Raw genomic sequence first — 20,741 nt, forward strand, 5'->3', positions numbered from 1 at the left:
ACATGCATTGACAGAAAGTTCTTCTTGGCTGAAAGTTTGCCGCATTTAATCCTTGCACCTATTGTAGGTGATACGGGTATAGAAGGGTTTCAAGCAGAATTTTCCAGATGGTCGTGTGACTAACACTAGATTCTTCTTGTACTAGTTGATTGGGTTTTATCCACAGTACAAAGAACTCATTCCTCAAGCACACAGCTTCATACCTCTCATGCTCTCCCAATATCTGAAACTCTCCTCTCAAATGCCCTGTCTCTCGCAAGCATTGGTGGAGTTGTGCAAATGTTTTTATACAAGGTAACTGCCTCTCAGGTTACCTTTCTGCATAAAGATGATGTGCTGCTATCACATTCCCATCTGCTCAGCCATACATATAGTGAATATCCTTCATTTCACTCACTGAATACATTATCCATAATGTTATGGAAGTTACTCTGAATAACACAAAACAGAAAAAAAAAGACAATCAGACAAAACAAAACAAATGCCATGACCAACTGTAAAGAAGAAAGTTCATAAAAATGCAAGTTTGAAGTGATTTACATAATCAGGGATCGCTACAGGGAATTCCTTTCATAACTCCCTAATGAAGGATTTTCAGACGCATGTTCATATAAACTTTTTGTAATGTTTTGGTGTCAGGAACACATCCCTACATTTATGGACACCAATTTAGATACATCCTGTATACAGTATAATCTTATATTCATGATAACAGATCTGCTGTAACAAGGTAAAAATACATTGATTTGGCATTTGGACCAGAAGACAACATTGGTGAACTGCAGATATTCTTTCCAGGTCTGTTACGGAGATCTGTTCTAACATTATTCTACTATATAGTAGCAAACTTTTTGATATAACGAATGATTCTGTAATAATGAGTAATCATTATAGAACGGACTTTTGTTACAATGGACCAATTTCTTTCGTATCATGCTGGTCTGTTATGTGAAATGTTTACTATATTAATAAAAATCTTTTTTAAGTAAACACTTTCAAATTAATCATGCATCATTAGGTTTTATGTTTAACTGCTAAATGATTAATTTGCTCAAATGGACTTTTATAATCATATGAAAAAATTTATGGGCTTTTGCAAATTTTTCTATTTAATATCATGGAACAGATTCATAGGAAAGTATATAATGAAAAAGGAAGATAAATTTACTGAAAACATTGAGAAAAAAAAAAGACAAAATTCAACAACATTGCCGACTCAAACACAAATGTTTCTACAATGGCTTTGCACATATGGAATAATACCACAAGCAAACAAACAATTTTTCTTTTATTTATTAGTTACAAAAAGTTAATATCTTAATCAATCGTATAGCAAAACGCAAATAAACTCATAAAATTGATATAGTCATGTGACAGATAAATATGATTAAGTTGGGTGACTACAGCAACCATTCTGTACAACCACCATACCTAATAACTTCTTTTGCTAAACTTGTAAGATAACAAGAGAACTGCAAGCATTTTGTGGACAGAACAGCTATTATATTGAAATCATATGTGTGGCAATGTGTTCAAAGGAATATAATCTAACCAATCACTTACTGCAATCTCAACTGCTTTTCCATTGCTATCTTTGGGATAGCTGCAGGAAATTTGTTTTCCACTAGTGCTTTCTGCTTTTCCTATTTCTGCTGAACCAAATATTTTTTTGTACTAATTAACCAATGTTCTTTCATTTTGCAATTTGACTTTTTTGCCTGTCTCTTTTGGTTTCATAGCTGGTTTCATTTTCTTTAGTACCATATTTTGCCACTAAGGGTGCTAAAATCATGTTCAATGGATTATGCATGATCACTTTTCTATAAGTGTCAATTACTTCTGTGGCACTACAAGTGATTTAAAAGTTATAGGGGAGTCCTTCTAACCTAAGAAACACTGTATAGTTAAAAAATATTATTTTGATTATATATTTAAAAAATTTTTATTATAATTGAAATTCATCTCAGTGACAATGTACTACATGATATTATTACTATATAAATCTTTATTTGGTTTACACAAGAATGAATGTCCTAAAATGTGATTATTTCCATTTCTATGTTTTATGTAGAAATATGATTAATAGTCAACAGCAAACAGTTCAGTTTTTATAAGATTCATGAATATCTTGCGATACTGATTGTATATCATGTTGAGGTTATGTATATCAAATACAGTTTTCATTAAAAATGTATATTTTACTTTCATGTACAGCTACTGAAATCTTTAATCTTTACCTAGAAATCAGATAAAGATTCTAAAAATGTAAAATCACATAATAAACAGATTTAAAATACATATTGTTACCAATGGTACTTTGAACTGTGATTATTTGAGTACCAATTAACTGAGATTCTGCATTATCTGAGGCAAAGTTTTTGTGAGTTATAAGGAAGGTAGTGTAATACACTACCTTCCTTATAATTCATAAAAATTTTGCTGTAAATTCTCTAAATGCATAAATATTGTAGTACTTTTAACCTTGGCTATACTAAGTGAGCAGTCAGCAAGCTGGTCTGTTGGAATGTGGGTGTGCATCACTCATTCCTCCTCCTATTTTGCTATTGCTAGTGTGTTGCTAGCATTGATCATGTCTGCCAGTGTGTTGCAACATCTTTAAAAGTATTCATCTTGAATATTAACATGAGTGGTAAAAGGAAACATGTGCATTTTAGATTAAAAGGATGGCCATCTGTTTTAACCCAGTTTTCATTTATCCAAGGAAGCATCAAGTCCACATTAGCTCAAACAATCAACTGTATCTCAAATACCGTATTTTACGGACTATAAGACGCACCTTAATTTTTAAGCAATTTAAAAAAAAAAAATACCTATAAGACGCACCTGAATTTTGGAGGCAATTTTTTGAAGAAAAAAGTGCGTCTTATAGTCCGTAAAATACAGTATATATATTTAAAAAAAAAAAATGATTTATCTAATTAACAACTTCTGTAGTTATCTATATTTTAAATAAAATTAATATCTTATATCTAAAAATCACAGTTATTTTACAATATATAATTCTTAAATTATGAATTTTTAGAAAAACAATGGAACAATTTATTAAATTAAAAAGAAAAAAAATCTTAGATAATGGAATATTTAAAAATAAGTTGTCGTCAAAATACTACTTTTACCTATATTATTTTAGGTTACTTAGCCAAACTATTTTCAAACTTACTTGAAGATTTTGTAGTATTTAATGGAACTTTTAGATTGTCAGTTACTTTTTCTGATGATGAATTTCCTGAAAAACTAACATTTGAAACAGAGGAAGCAGTTGGCTTATCACAGACAGGTGGAAATCTAGTTTCAAGGTCTTGCAGATGCTTCTCATAATCACGGAAAACAGGTGTAAAATCACACAGAGCATTTTTTTCAACATGTTGCTGGATCCATTGTGCAAGACTCTCATTTAAACCTTTAAGTAGTCGATAATATTCATTATCTCGAAGAGAATCTTTTGATTGAACTTCATGATTTTCTTGTAAATTATCCACTACTTCTTTTTCAGTCAAGGAATTGATTGAATTGTTTGATTTTGTATTTAAATTACCATTAGATATGGTATGTGCTGAACTGAAGTTAGAAAAACTGGAACTTATGTTGTTATTAGTTGATGTAGTAGTATTTTTATTTCCAAATCCTTGAAATGATGCAAATGGATTTGTAGTTGACTGTATAATTAAAAAAGATTGTTAATTTTTTATATGTTCAAATATTTAGAAAAACTATAAGAACAATTAAATTTAACTAACCTCTTTTTGGAATCTCCTTTTTGCTGTTTTTATTACTCTTTGAGATAATTCAGCATCAGAAACTTTCTTAAATACACCTGGATCTTCAGGTTCTTCTTCTTGATCCCAGTTATCATGATTAAGTTGATTTGAAGCTTGGCGTTTTGCCATTTTATTTCTAAAAGAAAAACTCTTTCTCAGTTTAACATTTAATCTATTTATTTATCATCTTTATTTGAAACCTATTTTAAAGTTTCAACACTGAAAATCACACATTGTCATTTGTACAGATTATAATAATTTATTGTTAGCTTATCTTATACATTAGAAAGCCAAATTACATATTTAATTATTACTTATTATTCATTTTTTATAGCAATCAATTACTGTAAAATGCTTTCAGATTTTAATTCTATTTAGAATGAGTAATTATTCATTATGATGTCATCACTGCTCTGAATGCTCTCAATTTTACTAGTGCCTTGCCCCTGTATCTCATACTTTTCCTGTTAACAATAAGAATGCCAATTATCTAACTCAGTTCATGAGAAAATTTTTGAACTTTAATAATGTGACTTTTGGTCCAAACCAGAAGTTTGTATATAGTTAATTGGGACCTTCTGCCCCTAAGCTTTCCATATCTAGTCTCAACTTTCATCTATCTAACACTGTTTTTAAGATTAAAGAAGGACAGACAAACTGATAGACACCAGTGGAAATTTATGACTGCAATTTTCTAAAATTGCAGTCATAAATTTCCACTGGTGTCTATAAATGTTTGTTCCTTGAAATATTAAATTATTACAAGAAGCAAATGTATTTAAATAAAGCATAATTAAATATCTTTATTTTGATAAATTAATATATATTTTATGATTAAAAATGTATTTTGAAAAAACAAGATATAATTTAAAATGATAAGTCCATATTAATAAATTTAATTCATTGTTCATATGGTTTGAATAATTTTCTTTCAAACACTTACAACAACAATGGCCAAACCCTGTTAAGATAGAAGCCACACATTGCCTATTAAAAATACAAAAGAACTGCATCCTTTGTTGAAATAGTATTTTTTATTACATATAATTAAAATACTAAAATTATCACTGTTCTATTGTAACTGTCACTGTTATTTTATGAAACCCTTACAGCCAATTGCAGAGACAGAGTTTATGTTACAGAACGGCCTATAGACGTTGGCTGGCTGAACTGCGGTTTAAAATGCGTTGCAAAGACGACGAGCATCTATTTCTAAACGTCCTCTACACGAACTTCGGCAAAACATTAGCTCTTACTTTCTTGGCCATTACTCCCATTTTAGGAGTCGGTCAGCCAATTGGGTTATTCGTTTGTGATGTCAGAAAAGGTCGCCAGCTATATTCTGAAAGCTTCCGGAAATAAAATCTTACGGCTATCAACAACCATTGTTTGGCAGTTAATGACGACCATTTCCCATTTCAATATTTAATTTCGTCACCAATATGATTTAAAATACGAACAATTCCATATTTAGAAAATTTATACAAAATTTGAAATTCGTTTTTGGAATAAATTTTTAACGAATTATTTCGACATTGTATTACTGTCACCCTTCATAACTGTAGAAATAAATAATTTTAAATATTTTATTATTACTATTATATATATATTTTTATTTCTATAAAAATATTTCGATAATTATTAAAATTGTCTCATTTGTTTAACAGAACGTTCTGCAACTACAGTGACTCCGAAATGCATTAACGTTTTATAACCAACACAATATTCAAATTGTAAATAAATGCATCTAATTTAAATTAATTGTAGCTTTAAGTCTTCTCCCATTTGAATATCGAAATTTGAACATTTAAAACATATTTAAAGTATTTAATTTTGTTATTTTGCTCCAAGCAATTAATTAATGAATAATATTGTCAATCCGTACCATTTACAACATTTATCAGAGGAACGATATCCATTTTTTATCTAAACTTTTCCACCAACAAAACTACAAAAAGCCCTGTAAACATGCTGTCAAACGAGTCTAGAAAGTAGGTCAAATAACTTGTTTCTAATCACTGTCTAGATTGTGGGAGGTGAGAAACGCCATCTCTGCAATGAAATTTTTCTGAACTGCAGTCTACCCAATCTGTAAACCACCGTCAGCCTCTAAATGTTCTCTCTGCAATTGGCTGTTAGACTTTATGAATACACTCTAGCTTGGTTGTTTGTTTAACCTATCCCGTGTTGTTCCCGAATATTTTCGTGTTGACCTCATTTCACCTGCATGGTTGACCCAAACATATTCGTTTCTGCATCAGAACATTTTTGATACTAGATGTCGATATGGGTCATAATTTTTTCATTAAAACAAACTTTGAAAATATAATTTTTTTTTGTTTTTATATTTATTAATGTATCTATTTTGTTTGTGAAAAATAAAAAAATAATTTTTAACACTACTATTATTATTTAAAAAATAAATTTTTGTTAGGCTTAACATCAACAAAAATTCAACATGGTGGCCACATGCAATGGAGAAAAATTTCAACATGGAATAGGTTAAGATTAAGTTGAGAGTTATGCTTACAATTTGTACATAAGTCAGCAAACTTACAAAAATTTTACATATGTATTAGTAGTATGTTCCAAGTTATAAAAGGAAATAAGTATATGGAAGCCTCATTAAGAATCCAGGAGAGCTGCAGTTTAGCTGTTGATGACATATAACATTAATAAATTTAATATACAATACTAGTGCTGTACTAAAAGTAATGATTAACATTTTTTTTCAAGGTCCTGTTTTGTTCTAGCTGAATGTGTTCCATATGGCAGATGACATCATATATGAAGTGTTAAAGTGCTAAGTCATGCCATTAGCACTTTAACACTTCACATCATTAGTGATATGTTAAAGTACTAATGGAACTTTAACATATCATTTGGACTTGGACTTTAAAATATAATGGGACTTGCACAAAACAGATGCACAATGATACTGAGAAAATGGCTGCCTATGACATATTTCAACAGTATGCAGTAACTGAATTCCATTTCAAGGAAAGAATTACCAGAGCAGATGTTTTACTGCTTATTTCACAATGTGTACATCAGTACACAGCTGCAGATAATGTAGGAAGGTGAATAAAACATTTTAAGAATGGAAATATAAACATTCCAGATCTTACCCATACAGGCTGTGGCACAAACTGAGAATGGGTGGACAAACTCATTAAACCAATATGAGGCAGTCATAAAGTTCCGGGACTGATCCAATAAAAAAATGTCTGACATACAAGTCAATTTATTGAGAGTTGTTGCCTTCCAAATAAGTTCCTTTCGTAGCTATACATAGATTTCAGTGCTTCTCCCAGTTTTCAAAACATTCCTAAACTCTGTTTTTGTGATGTTGTTAATTAAGCATTCACTGCAATTCTGTTTGAATGTCATCTATGTTCTCATCATGGTCCTTTCAGCACTTTCTTCAGCCGTGGAAAAATCACATGGTGCAAAGTCTGATAAATGTGGAGGGTGCAAAAACCATGGTTATTTTTGGCAAGAAACTGTTGAATACAGATAGCTGTGTGAGTGAGGGCATCATCATGATGCAACAACCAATTCTGAGCTCTCTAAAGATCTGGTCTTTTTTGTCTGACATTTTCATGCAGGCACCTCAAAAATCCATATAAAAATTTTGATTCACAGTTTGATATTGGAACAAATTCTTGAAGAATAATTCTCTTCCTATTGAAAAAAACGAAGAGCACGCTCAAGATTGCATCTCATTTGGCATGCTTTTATTGGTGTGGGTGAGTTTATTGCATTTTCTCCAAAAGCTTCTTTAAGCATTATGTATCATTCTGTTGCAGTCTTGCTAAGTTTGAAACAAAATTTCACATACATACATGCCGTTCTTTAAAAGAATTCATTTTACAGAGCAATGATAATCATAAATCAACAAAAACATGGATCTAATCTAAATAGCAGAAACAAAAACTATGTAAGATAATGGCATGAAATTTGATGGGAAACCAAATGGCATCTATTACACAAGTGGTAATTCTAGTACCACATCACCAGTCCTGGAACTTTTTGACTGCACTTTGTAAGTGTTTCTGTTACAAGCAATACATGTAGCCTCGACATAGGACATAGTGCAGTCCAGGACTGAAAGGCAGGGGATACCAGAAAGTGTATTGTTGTTGGGTACCACAGTACTGAGTGTAGACCAGAAAATACCATGAAAAAGGATATAACTTCATAATACTCATCATTAGAGTTCAAAAAGCAGAACATTAAATGCAACCAACAAAATACAAATGTTTGACAAATAGAACATATAAACTAATTCCTTTAAATGTCATTTTAGAAGTTAATAATTGCATATTTCCGACCATTCTCCAACAATTCTGTATCAGTGTAGTTAATGTACTCCCTTTGAACTTTGTTCAAAAATTTGAAGCCTTTCATACATTTGTGCTTTCACAGGAAAGTTAATTTGTTTAATAATATTGGTGTCATCCCATCATACGTAAGTATTGTCTTGCATTGCAAAGCAAGCTAGTGCCACTGTCATTTGTTCTTTCTGATGTGTTATGTTATGCATCAGTCTTATTCTAAAATTTATGTAAGTATATCCCACATATGAAATGCTAAGGCTTATAGAGTTATTGCTGGCCAACATGACTGAACCTGTAAACACTTGACTGAAACATTTCGTTCCGAGATATCTTTTGCTTAGGATATCACATATTATGGATTTTCTTTTAAATACCAGTTCTTTTCCATTTTATTTAGCCAATCTTGCATAGAAAGATATCAATGCTTTAATATAAATTTAGCACATCCTGCCTTCATGTTTCTGGTAACCATAGCCATTGATCTATTATTGTAACTCTACATATTGATAAGAGTATTTGTAACATGTTTTTTGAACCCAAGTGCAACTGTAATATCCTTAATTCTATTTAACTCTAAACATAAATCCAAATGCTGAGAAGAACACAAATGCACATTTAACTAATACTTTCAAGGCAGAGAATTTGTATCTCCTAGGATCAAATAAATTGCAGGATATGTATATTGAGTGAATAGTTGGTTTCACATAGACTGCAGTGTATAATCTACCTTCCAAAAGAAACAAGGAGATATCCAAAAAATGGGCTGTTTTATTATTTTGTTGCTACCACTTAAAATGTTTTTATAATGAGAGTATAGGTAGACTAACTATAGTAGGAATGGCACTAGTAAATCCAACTGAAAATTTTTAAATCAAATACAGTAGAGCAGAGATGGGCAACCTTTTTCTAAGTAAGGGCCGCATTTCAAAACTTTTGAACTGACGCGGGCCGCACAGAAGAGAAAAGAGAGGGGAACTGTCGGTAAATCACAATTTTTTATTCATATATAATTATAAATTAGCATAGGTATACTTAATATAGCTTCTGGCACTAATCTAAACATAATATATCGGAAATATTTAGCCAAATATTAGTCACCACTAGTTTTAAATTAGTTTCCATGTGTCTGTTAGTCGTTTTCTTGTTTTAATTTTTACTAAATTCATTGCAAAAAAACTATTCACAAATATAAGTTGTGGAAAATAACGTTTGAATTTTTGGTGAATATCTCATTAAGCTGGAAAATTGATATATTTATTCATATTTTATGCCATGCGGGCCGCAAAAAATATTACTGCAGGCCGCATGCGGCCCGAGGGCTGCGAGTTGCCCATCCCTGCAGTAGAGCATCAATTATCCGAATCAATTGGGACTGAGGTTGTTCAAAAAATCGAATTTTTCGGATAACCATTATTTACAAAAAAATACATTATTAATATAGTATATTAGTATATCCCACATAACTAATATATCCTAATAATAGTATATAAATTAATATATCCCATGTTAAAATTTTTCTCTGTTGCGTGTCTCTTTACGTTGAATTTTCATTGATGTTAAGCCTAACAAAAATTTTTATAATAATAATCATGGCTATTGTATCATTAAAAATTATTTCTTTATTTTGTACAAACAAAATAAATATATCGAAAAATATAAAAACAATAAAAATTATACTTTAGAAGTTAATCTAGTATAAAAACGCTCGATTCAACACAACACATTTCCCAACACAATCCGACTGGAACACTTGGTTAACTGATGTTTCAGTTGATCGGTGTTTGGATAATCGATGCTTTACTATTAAATAATGTATGTAGGCTACAAAATAGCACAAAAATATAATAAATTTAAATGTTAAAAATTAAACATTTATCTAAAAATAATGGATGATCAAACAGAATTTGTCATTTGGAACAATGGACAGGATGATTCAAAATTTTGTAGGGGGCTGAGCCATCTATGGCCACTCTAGCTATAGGCTTACCTTACAAGTTACATCATTTCATTTCCAATGTGTCAAAAAAACAAACGAGCAACAATGCAAACTTGTACAAATTATGTAACAATAAACTTTTTTTTGTTAATGAAAAATGACACCTGAAGATTACATGACAAACTTTGTATCAATAAAAAAATTGCACTTGGAGATTGCATGCTGTTGCACATTTTAGATGGGAAATTACAAAACAGTGTAGTAAAGATGATAATCATCACATTTATATCATTAACATAATAATATACTAACACATTATTTTAAATTGTTATCTTGCAATGGTTACAACTATGCAAAAAATTTATGAAAAATCATTTCTTTAAAGCAATTTTTAAAAAGTCTATCATCTAATTAAAAACACAAAGAAATTAAACAAAATGAAATAAAAAAAACATTGGATTAATAACTTACCTGTTTAAATTCTGTAGATGATTTTATTAAATGATCAATGTACAGCACACAACTTGATATCTATTAAATCATACATAAAGTGAATTAAAAACTTCAGATTAATTTATGATGATAATTATACATTTTGTATAATTTTAATTTTAAAAAGTTAAAAAAATATAACAGTGTTTACTTTACTATTAATCTTAATACTAATACATGGAATGATTATTAAATCCTCTGAATAATTTGACTAATGTTATCAATTAAAAATTTGTTCAAAAACTTTTTCAAACAAATTTGAAAAATTTAAATAATTTTGAAAACTAATTTGATTAATAGCCAGAGACTTGAATTCTTGTAAAATTCTAAAAAAATCTATCCTAGATGTAACAACCATTAAGTAAGCAAGATTTATTTATAATGATCTGCTTTATTCAATTAAAAATATGTAAAATATTTATAATAATTAAGTTTTTCACTTTTAAAAATGTTTTTTTCTTCCTATTGAACATGTATAATACAGTAATTTGCCAAATTTTCTCTCCAATATGTCAAAATATAAATCCTGTAATAGTTTTTAATTAAATTCTATTAAATTAATTTTTTATTTGAGTTTAAGCTTTAAAATATCTTTAATGGGTATAATTTATAAAACTTTTTCACAAATACTTTAATGAATGTGATTTCCTCTTAATTTTCTTTAAAGATAATTAGTTTTTCTATAAATACAAAAATTATTCAACCAGTTCAATTTTTAATAAGCTTTTGAAAAAAAATACAATTTGGATGATGTTTACTAGACTTTACATCAATAAGGCAATCATTTTTCTTTTTCATTATTTTTCACACATTTATATTTGCCTATTTTTAATTTTGAAAGAATTTAATATTACTTTCCATTGACGTATCTAGTATTGCAGACAATTTCAAACAATTTTAATTAATAACCTAAACTCCATTTGTGAAAAATTCTGAAATATATCAATCCCATTACCAGAACATCAATGTATAATGAGAATTAATTAGTTTTATTTATTTTACATATAACTGGAAATGTCTTAAGAATGTAGATTTTCACCTCCTAACAACAGTATGCCTGCAATTTACAATAAAACATCAATTAAAAATTATATAACAATAATAAAATTATACAATGTATAAAAACTTTTGATACTATAGTTGTCAGTGCCGTAACTAGCCATTCCTCTGCCCTGTGCAAGAATTTGCATTTAGGCACCTTAATTAATTAGGTTTGGGAAAATAATAAAACAAATACATGCATTGACACTGATAGTTGGTATTTATTTTTTACATCCTGATATATTAATTTATTAGAAATTATAAGCAACTCATACTAAAATACTAAATAATTAAGTTTTATAAAGAATATGTTGAAACATTCTTTTATGATTCTGAAAATCATAATGTAATGAATGTTCCACTGAGCGAGCATGTTCAGCATTACAACAAAAATATGATTTATGGGATATAGATAGGCAGTAATGCGGAGTACAGGTAGCCCCCGGTTTACGCCGCAGTTCCGTTCCTACAAAAGCCGACGCAAATCAAATTGGAGTAAAATGAACATATTTACAGTGAGGTATAGGGTTAGGTTCTACATAACTGAAAAACAAGCAAATAATTTTGTTTATTAATACAATATAATACAAAATACATATATTATAAATTTAATTTTTAAAAATGTATTTTATGATAAAATAAAGTGAAACGTTTTTATTAAAAAATCTTAAGAAAAACAAATGATATTTCAAGGTTTTGAATCTCTTACATTTTTCAGAAAAAATTACAAGTATCCATCTTTAATTGTTTAGATTTTTGTTTTCTTTCATTAAGAATTTCGAAATATGGTCGAATGGATGCAATGATGCTCCTTTTTACATTTGCACTTTGCTCCCAATTGTTGTCTAACTCACAAAGTTCATCCATCAAACTTTCCACAGTTGAAATGATATACTAACCCGACATAGAGCTACAGACGAGCAGAGACGCTGATTGGTTGACCGCCAGCCACTGTAGTGCATATATAAGGTCAGTTTGGGCAGGAAAATTGAAGTTGGTTTTGTCTCACTAACAATAGTTTGTGATCGCCGGAAGTGCTACTGCATCATAAGGTGTTTTCCTGAATGAACTGATACGGGATGTGAACTATTCGCATTCATTGGCGCTCTGGATTCGGATGCCATTTATTGGACTATTAGGTTTAATAACTTTACTCGTGGCTACCTAAACATTTAGTATTTTAATATTAATTTAATGCAAATGTATACATACTCAATAATATTAAACAGAGAAAATAAATTATTCAATAAAAATCTTTGTTTTAACGAATGTACAATGTCACGGCTCAGTATATATGTCAACACTGAAACGAAAATCAGTTTAGCATAAGGGAAATTGGGGAACTACACCGCAAAACGGCAAATTGCGCAGTGGCATTATTGTGAATCAGAGTAAATTGAGCCGGCATTAACCGAGGGCTACCTGTATATATATATATTATGCATTGTGTGTTCTTCTGGGAGTATTCTTAATTTGAGTCAGTAATTATGATTAAACCATTAAAATATTTAAAACACAAAATTTGATAAAAATATTTTTATTCTTTCTTTAAGTTCAGGTAAGCCTAATCCAACATGGGTTACATCAAGATTATTAGTATACAGAAAATTACTAAATTTATTTAACAGGAAATAAACTTTATGAATTTCTTTGTCAACTTTATTAAGATGTGAAAGAGCAGTCATTGACCATATGGACAAACAGTTGTCTAGTCTAGAACAGATAAAAATTTGCTAAAAAAATATTTTTTAGAACTATTTTGGAGAAAATTATTTTCAAAATTGTCATAATATCCCATGGCAAATTACAAGGAATTTAGCTATCTTTTCAATGTTGCATTTAAATGTCAATTTAGTATCAAATATTATTCCTAGGTCACTATACATATTTAAGTTACCTTAAAGCATGAGTATTAATGTTAAATGGAGAAAGATTAAGGTTTCAGATCAGTGAATAGCACATTACTACTGTTTTTTGAATGTTAATTTTTAAGTTAGCTTTGGAAAATACTGAATTTAGTATATTATATATTAGATTGTAACACAGAAGGGTCTGGATTTAGTAATTTAATGTCATTTGTAAGTAATCACTTTTTATCTCATATTATTACAAAGATTGGCAATACATGCTGAGAATAACAAACTACTTAAAGTAGAACCTTGCGGAATCCTGCATATTGAGAAGAAATCAAGATATGCAAAGTCCTTTAGAATTATCTTACACAATCTGGACAAAAAATAACTGTTTAGTTAAGAATGAAAGAGTGTTTATATCAAAATATTCAAGTAATATGGTTAACAGTAAACTTGGAAGCATAGAATCAAAATCCTATAAGATGTCAAGATATACAACATATGTAGCTCTTTTATTCTCAAAATTTTCCAATAATGAATATGTATTGTTCCAATTAAATTGGTATTAGTTGAATAACTGTATATACCGCAATGTTGAATGTACCGCAATTTTCATGTTATACCGCAATTTTGATGTTATTGGTACACATATTTTTTGATAATATATGCAATTCTCAAAAATTTTTAACTTTGTTGACATATCATTATGGCTCTAATGGAATTTTGTCTTTCTTTTGTATAATTTTTATATTGGATAATAACCATTGATTTGGTGCACAATAATATTATAAGCAGAATCCAATGATACTAAGAAAATAAGTAACAACTATATACTATAAATTAAAACTATATAAACTATAAATTATACTAAATATAATTTGCAAAAAATATTTTTTTATTAATAAAAAGTTAAATCACTCGAAGTCAGTGATAAAAGAGTACTTTTCTTTTTACTTGTCTTTTAATCTGAAAATATTTTACTTTTAGAATTTACAAATATTTTTTATTAAATATTTATGTATAGAATGCCAGTGAAATATATCAAGTATAAGGTATTCTACAGATAAATTAAATCAACCTTTCTAATATATCAACTCTTTTTAGAAAAAAATTCTTTCCATTCACCTCTTTAAACACACACACATATATATACAGTATATATAATTACTTTTTAATAAATTTTTTTATATTTGGAAAGTTTTGAAAATAACAATGAAAATATTTTCAAGAGTTTTTAAATTGTATTTACTAAATAATTAAACAATATTAAAACATAAACATGCACTATGTTTATATGTTTTAAGAAACAATGTAAAGAAAATAAACAGGTTAATTATACAATAAATATTCTTATGCAGTTGACTATAATGATCCATATACATTCAGAAAATATAATAAATTAGTTAAAAAGTTCAATTACCCACCTATTAGTGAATGGAAAAATGGGCACAGAAGTTGGTATTAAACCAAACAGACTGTACAGTATTGACTTTAATTCAAAAATTTCTAATTAAAGAATTAAACTTTAATAACACAAGAAAGACTAATTATAAAGATTTAATAGTAAATTTAGAATACATATTAAGTAAAGTACATACACAAATAATTAAGTTTAGCTGTTTAAGTGTTCTTTAACATATTGTAGAAGATACTAAAAATGAAAATAGATATAAAACCAATCAGATAAGGTTTCATAATCAGGTTGTACAAGTAAACAAATTTTTAGGAAATAATAAATTAGCCATAGTACCCACCGATAAAACAAAAATTTAATAAAATTAAAAATAAATATGACTTAACAAAGATAAAAAACTTTGTATTTTGTCTTTCCTTTTCGCCTGTTTTATTAAATGTAAATAATGCCAGCCACGTAAATTGTATTAATTTTTACTTTAAAACAAAAATTGTTATAATTGATGAAGAAAAATATAAAAATAGATTTAGTCATGTCAGTCCAATATTGTAACCAACTGAAGATCCTATTTTAGACATACATGAATACAGAAAATAGTTAAAAAAACTAAAAAAAAGCCAATAATGATAGTGTAAATGAATTTAATGATGTAATAGATTATAATTTGAGAATACTCAGGCTCAACATGAAAGTAAAAACTCATAATATAAATGAAGCATACTACCTATTAGTTGATATAAAATTCTATGTACTATATAATTTAGAAAAGTTTAAGAACAAATTAAATCAATTTGATAACTCCACAATAGCATCAAAACTACTGACCAATTCTTAGAAAACTTACTGTAAATAAATATCATAGGACAGAACCTGGATATCAAAAACATGTACCCATCTATACTTAAAGAGTTTACAATTAATACATTAAAAAATTTAGAATGTGACTCTTAATAAACTTGTGCAGGGTGCAACTAAAATGGTGATACAGGAGTGTACCATTTTAACTTTAATACTTGTTCATGCAAGAATTAAAATTTCAATACACTACTCAAAATGGGAAAAGCTAACTAAGGATTTTATAAGATTAGTTGCAGATTTAATTAAATTTAGACTAAAATATATTATAATTAATAGGGCAACATACAGTAGAGTCTGTATTGGATCATTTGAAAGAGGTAGTGGGACTCAGTGAAATATGAGATGTAATAAAGCCATAAAGTTCTTTGACAGCAACATCTGTGAAACTATACCCCTTTTAAATATCCCATTGTGTTGCATAACATGTCAAGATGATTACAGTGTAGATAGGTTTTGATAGGTTTGCAATGCAGAGATTAATGAAATTGGCAATTATTTATTAAACGAAAAGAAGATACCGTATATCTCGGCGGATAAGACGATAGTTGAATCATAAAAAATGGCCCCCAAAATCCGGGTCGTCTTATACAACAGATACAAAAAAAAAAAAAAAAAAATTAGATTGAAATTTATATAAATTAAAACCATTATAAAAAGACAGACAAACCGTAATTATTTACTAGAAGAGAGTAGGGTATGTGCCCAAAATAAAATAGCCCATAGAATGTTTTTGTGAACAGTCAGGCATTACCTGAATGCCCGAATCAGTGCGAATGTTTGCAACAATCGCAAGGCAGTGCTGCCAGATGCAAGAAAATAAAATCTGTTTATTCAAAAAATTACAAATAGGACATAATTCCATATACACTATACAGTGTTGTTATCCAGATGATGATCGCTGATCTAAACTAAATTCATAGGCCGTTGATAGTTTGGGGTCGTCTTATAGGACAGATATAAGCTAAAACTTTAAAGCTTCAATGAAAATTTATACCTCGTCTTATCTGAAGGTCGTCTTATCCGCCGAGATATACAGTACTTCTACAACTGAATAGATCAAGATCTTCATTTAAAAAAAGCAATTCAATAAATCATTAAAACAACTTTCAGAAACATGAATGTTAATTAGAATGAAATACACATTTAACATATCTTTAGATTTATGATATTTATAATTTATAATTAAGCAAAGTTAAGATGTGTTAGACTAATAATTTATATAATTTTTCCTATTTTTATAATTATTAATGAATCTTTACAAATGTATTAATAACTATACAAATGAATAAATATATATACATTTTTAATATAGCATTCAAAAATTTTTTTATATATTTAATGTTATATTAAAAATGTGCAATTTTCTATTATGAAAATTACTGAAAAATATTTAAATATTTAAATGCATAATACAGAAATATTTTAAAGAATATAACAATAACAACTTTTTTTTTTTTTTTTTTTTTTTTTTTACAGATTTACAAACTTCAAGTTCATTTTATTAAAATTTTGATAAAAATTTATCATCATCATCATGAAATTATTAATAACTGAAAAATAATTTATAACTGTTCCTATTAAGATCATAAAGAATCAATTTTAAAACAAGAAAAAACATCATTATCATTGGTTAGCATATGTGCATAATGATTTTATTTATTCACTTCTTTTTCGTGTAATCTAAACCATTTTGAATATATAAATTTAACTATAATATTTGATAAAGAAATAATGTCACATTAAAATACTTTAGAATAGGGATTTTCAACCTTTAATAATACCTTGTGTACTACTCAGCCATATAGCAACTTTGTGAGGTACCAATCATAACTAAAGGGAAAAAGATACACTAAAACTAACTAAATAGATCAATAAAAATGTGTAGTGAACTGATTTATTGTGAAAATAAAATTTACACATTTATCAGATTTTAAAATACAGCAGGTCCACAGATTATTTGACCTTTGGTGGAACATTTTTGTAACAATGTTAGTTTCCTTCCTCCGACTCATTTGCTGCATTTTCTCTTTCTTCACTCTTCCAAAGCTTAGATTTTGCTTTTTTGTTTGTAAATTCTAGATTGAGAGTATTTTTGTTTTTCTTATTACTTTTTTGGAAGAATTCACATACCAGTACCAGTACTAGTACTAGTGGTTGGGAAGTCCTGCTTTAGAAGCTTTGAGAATAATGAACCAACTGGTAATTAACAAGATTATGGAAATATTTAAAATAGTTACAACAGAAAAAAGGCAGAAATTCAAATGAATGAAAACTAAATATTTCTAGCTATTAGAAGATATTAACTGAATATATTTTCAATGTAATAGCCATCAAATAAATGTTTTGGTTAAACTATGGTTTGGTTTAGACTTGTCTCTACCCAGATCTAACTATTTTGACATTCAACAGAAATTATCAATAATAATAGTCAGATATTTGCCTACGGGCAAGAATTAGTAAAAACAGTAGATTGCTCAGGCTATTTTTGAAATCAGTTGCAAGAATTATTTACATCTAGACAGTTTTAAGCTCTTCAGAGTTATAATTAAACTTAAACAAATTATGCATTAATTAAAATATGATAAACTTTAATTAATTAAAAATAAAATATCAATAATCAGCAAGGATCATTGAAATTTTTAGAAACTTTAACTTAGAGGTTTATGGCACTCATCAAAAAGTTATGTATAACAACTTTGTCTATCAATGTTAATGAATTTAATAAAAACAGTGCATTATTAAAACATTTAATAATGCAGTTTCTCCATCACTGTTCCAACCAAAACTTGCTCTATATATGGGAAAAACTGTGTATTATCAACAATGATTCGTGCAATTGTCTAACCTTACAATTACCAGAGCACTGAATATTTCTCTGTAACAGGGGTCTCAAACTCAAAGGCAGCAAGACACCAGTCAAATACATGTATATCAGAAGCAGGTCGTATTCATTGTTATTTGTAAACCAAAACATACTGTAATTAAAAAAAAGGCTCCAACAAAGGTCGTCTTTTGTTGCCAGGACTTTATGACTTATGTAATCAGTTAGACATTTGAATTTTTTCCATTTTAATCCCTGCAAGATATTAGAAACATTGATTTTTAGAAATCAACGCTGTGGACCACATACAAAGCCTTAACAGGCCATATCCAGCCAGTGGGCTGCCAGTTTGCAACCCATTCCAAAAATTACCTTGTTGAATCTTAGATTATTATTTGCTTTCTGTCTTTTAGTATTTTGGGTGATGCATAACATAGTTGCACATGACCTTTTTAGCTCCTATTCTTGCTCCAGCATACTTTTGTCATCAGATTTGTTAATGTGTATAAATTTCTCTTATTTCTGTTTTAGTGTCTTTTACATTTGTGTGTTATATTGGTCTTTGTTGTTCAAATACAATAGGCTGCAGTAAAATCTGATCAGTTTGTATGATGTGTAAATGGAGCTATCAATGACATTCTCCTGGTCATAGTTTCCACTTTCATCATTCTTGTTAATTAGCTACAAAATTACAATACAGTTTTGCTGTTTTTATTTCAATTAAACAAACATCATTATTAATGCATTTTTCATTATTCTGTAAATTAGTAAAATGAAAACAGCAAAAAGATAATGTAATACTTTTAAGCTAACTGACAAGAGTGATGAAAGTAGAAATTATGACCAGGAGAATGTCATTGATAACTCCATTTACACATTATACAAACTGATCAGATTTTACTGCAGCCTATTGTATTTGAACAACAAAGACCAACATAACACAAACGTAAAAGACACTAAAACAGAAATAAGAGAAATTTATGTACATTAACAAATCTGATTACAGAAGTATGCTGGAGCAAGAATAGGAGCTAAAACAGTCATGTGCAACTATGCTAAGCATCACCGAAAATACTAAAAGACAGAAAGCAAAATAATAATCTAAGATTCAACAAGGTAATTTTTGAGAAGAGAATGGTACAGATAGTCTTTGCAGTGTACTTTAGTAAAGGGGCTTTAACAGCTGGATAAGCAAATCAATAATGCAGCGTGTTTCATTAAAAATGGAATATGTTGTCAATTTACTTATCAAGCTGTATTAAAGTCCCCTTTACTAGCCAACGCAGCCTTGTTGTTTCCTTTTAAGTTTTGTTCTTAAGTTCAGAAGTCAATTGAGAAATTCTACTGTCAGATCATTAGTGAAATCAATAATGTGTGTATAAGAATTGGAATCTCCTAGTCAACTTTGTATTTATCAATTCAATAATGATATCAGTACTTTATGATCATCTTTAATATTTAACTCAGTAAATGTAAAGTTAGCAGTGAAGTCTGCTTTTTCAATACAAGTCTCAACAATTATAAATAATTTTTAAATTTAAATTACAAAAATAAACATTTTAATGAGACGTTACGATTTCGTTTATCGGTTTAAAAAATTTTGATTTAAAAATCAAATTAAAAAACTTTAATGTCATTTAACTTTATAATTAACTTTTAATTTTATTGCTAATAATCAAAATAACTTAATTTGTAGGAATGGAGGAATGAATAAAACCTTCCCGAACTGAAAGCATGGTTAGAAAAAGGTTTTAAAATAGTTTGATAAAATAGCATATTAATTACATGAAAAAACCGTAATTTTAATTTTAGATATCGAAAAATTTTATTAAAAAATAATAGCTTATTATTTAATTATTTTAAAAATTAAGCGTATCTTTCTTACTTTTTATTCCCTTCGAAAAAGGAACCATCTCATCTTTTGAACTACTAGAAAAAGACGTACTTCAAAAATCGCCCAAATCTTGACAAATAAAAAGTTTTGCATTTTCTTTCAAATTTAATAATTTTTATTTAAAAATTCTTTAATTTATTTTGTAGTTATTATAATAACAATTTCCTTATTTAATATATAATAGTAATTGTATTATCAAAAACGACGTGAAATAAATTTTTGACGTGCAACTGAAAATGGCGACATACCGCTAAGGGTTTTCTCCCTTGATGAAAAGGAAATAATTCGACGTAATAGATAAGTTGTAAAATAC

The 20,741-nt window shown here is 28.4% G+C and overlaps 1 protein-coding gene across 1 annotated transcript in view; it reads right to left on the bottom strand.

Moving 5' to 3' along the window:
• The window catches only part of Nup50 (nuclear pore complex protein Nup50), a 30,099-nt gene extending 9,590 nt beyond the window's left edge, over nucleotides 1-20,509 (bottom strand). The window contains exons 1-4 of the mRNA XM_067288247.1: nucleotides 20,420-20,509; nucleotides 10,527-10,586; nucleotides 3,759-3,915; nucleotides 3,182-3,677 (exon numbers count right to left, since the gene is read on the bottom strand). Coding sequence (XP_067144348.1) covers nucleotides 3,182-3,677; nucleotides 3,759-3,908 — 646 coding nt within the window. The 5' untranslated portion in view covers nucleotides 3,909-3,915; nucleotides 10,527-10,586; nucleotides 20,420-20,509. The remainder of the gene's footprint in view (nucleotides 1-3,181; nucleotides 3,678-3,758; nucleotides 3,916-10,526; nucleotides 10,587-20,419) is intronic.
• Between the last annotated feature and the right edge of the window lie 232 nt (nucleotides 20,510-20,741).

The sequence above is a fragment of the Centruroides vittatus genome, unplaced genomic scaffold (assembly GCF_030686945.1).
Source record: "Centruroides vittatus isolate TY-2023 unplaced genomic scaffold, ASM3068694v2 scaffold_769, whole genome shotgun sequence".
Taxonomy (NCBI): domain Eukaryota; kingdom Metazoa; phylum Arthropoda; class Arachnida; order Scorpiones; family Buthidae; genus Centruroides; species Centruroides vittatus.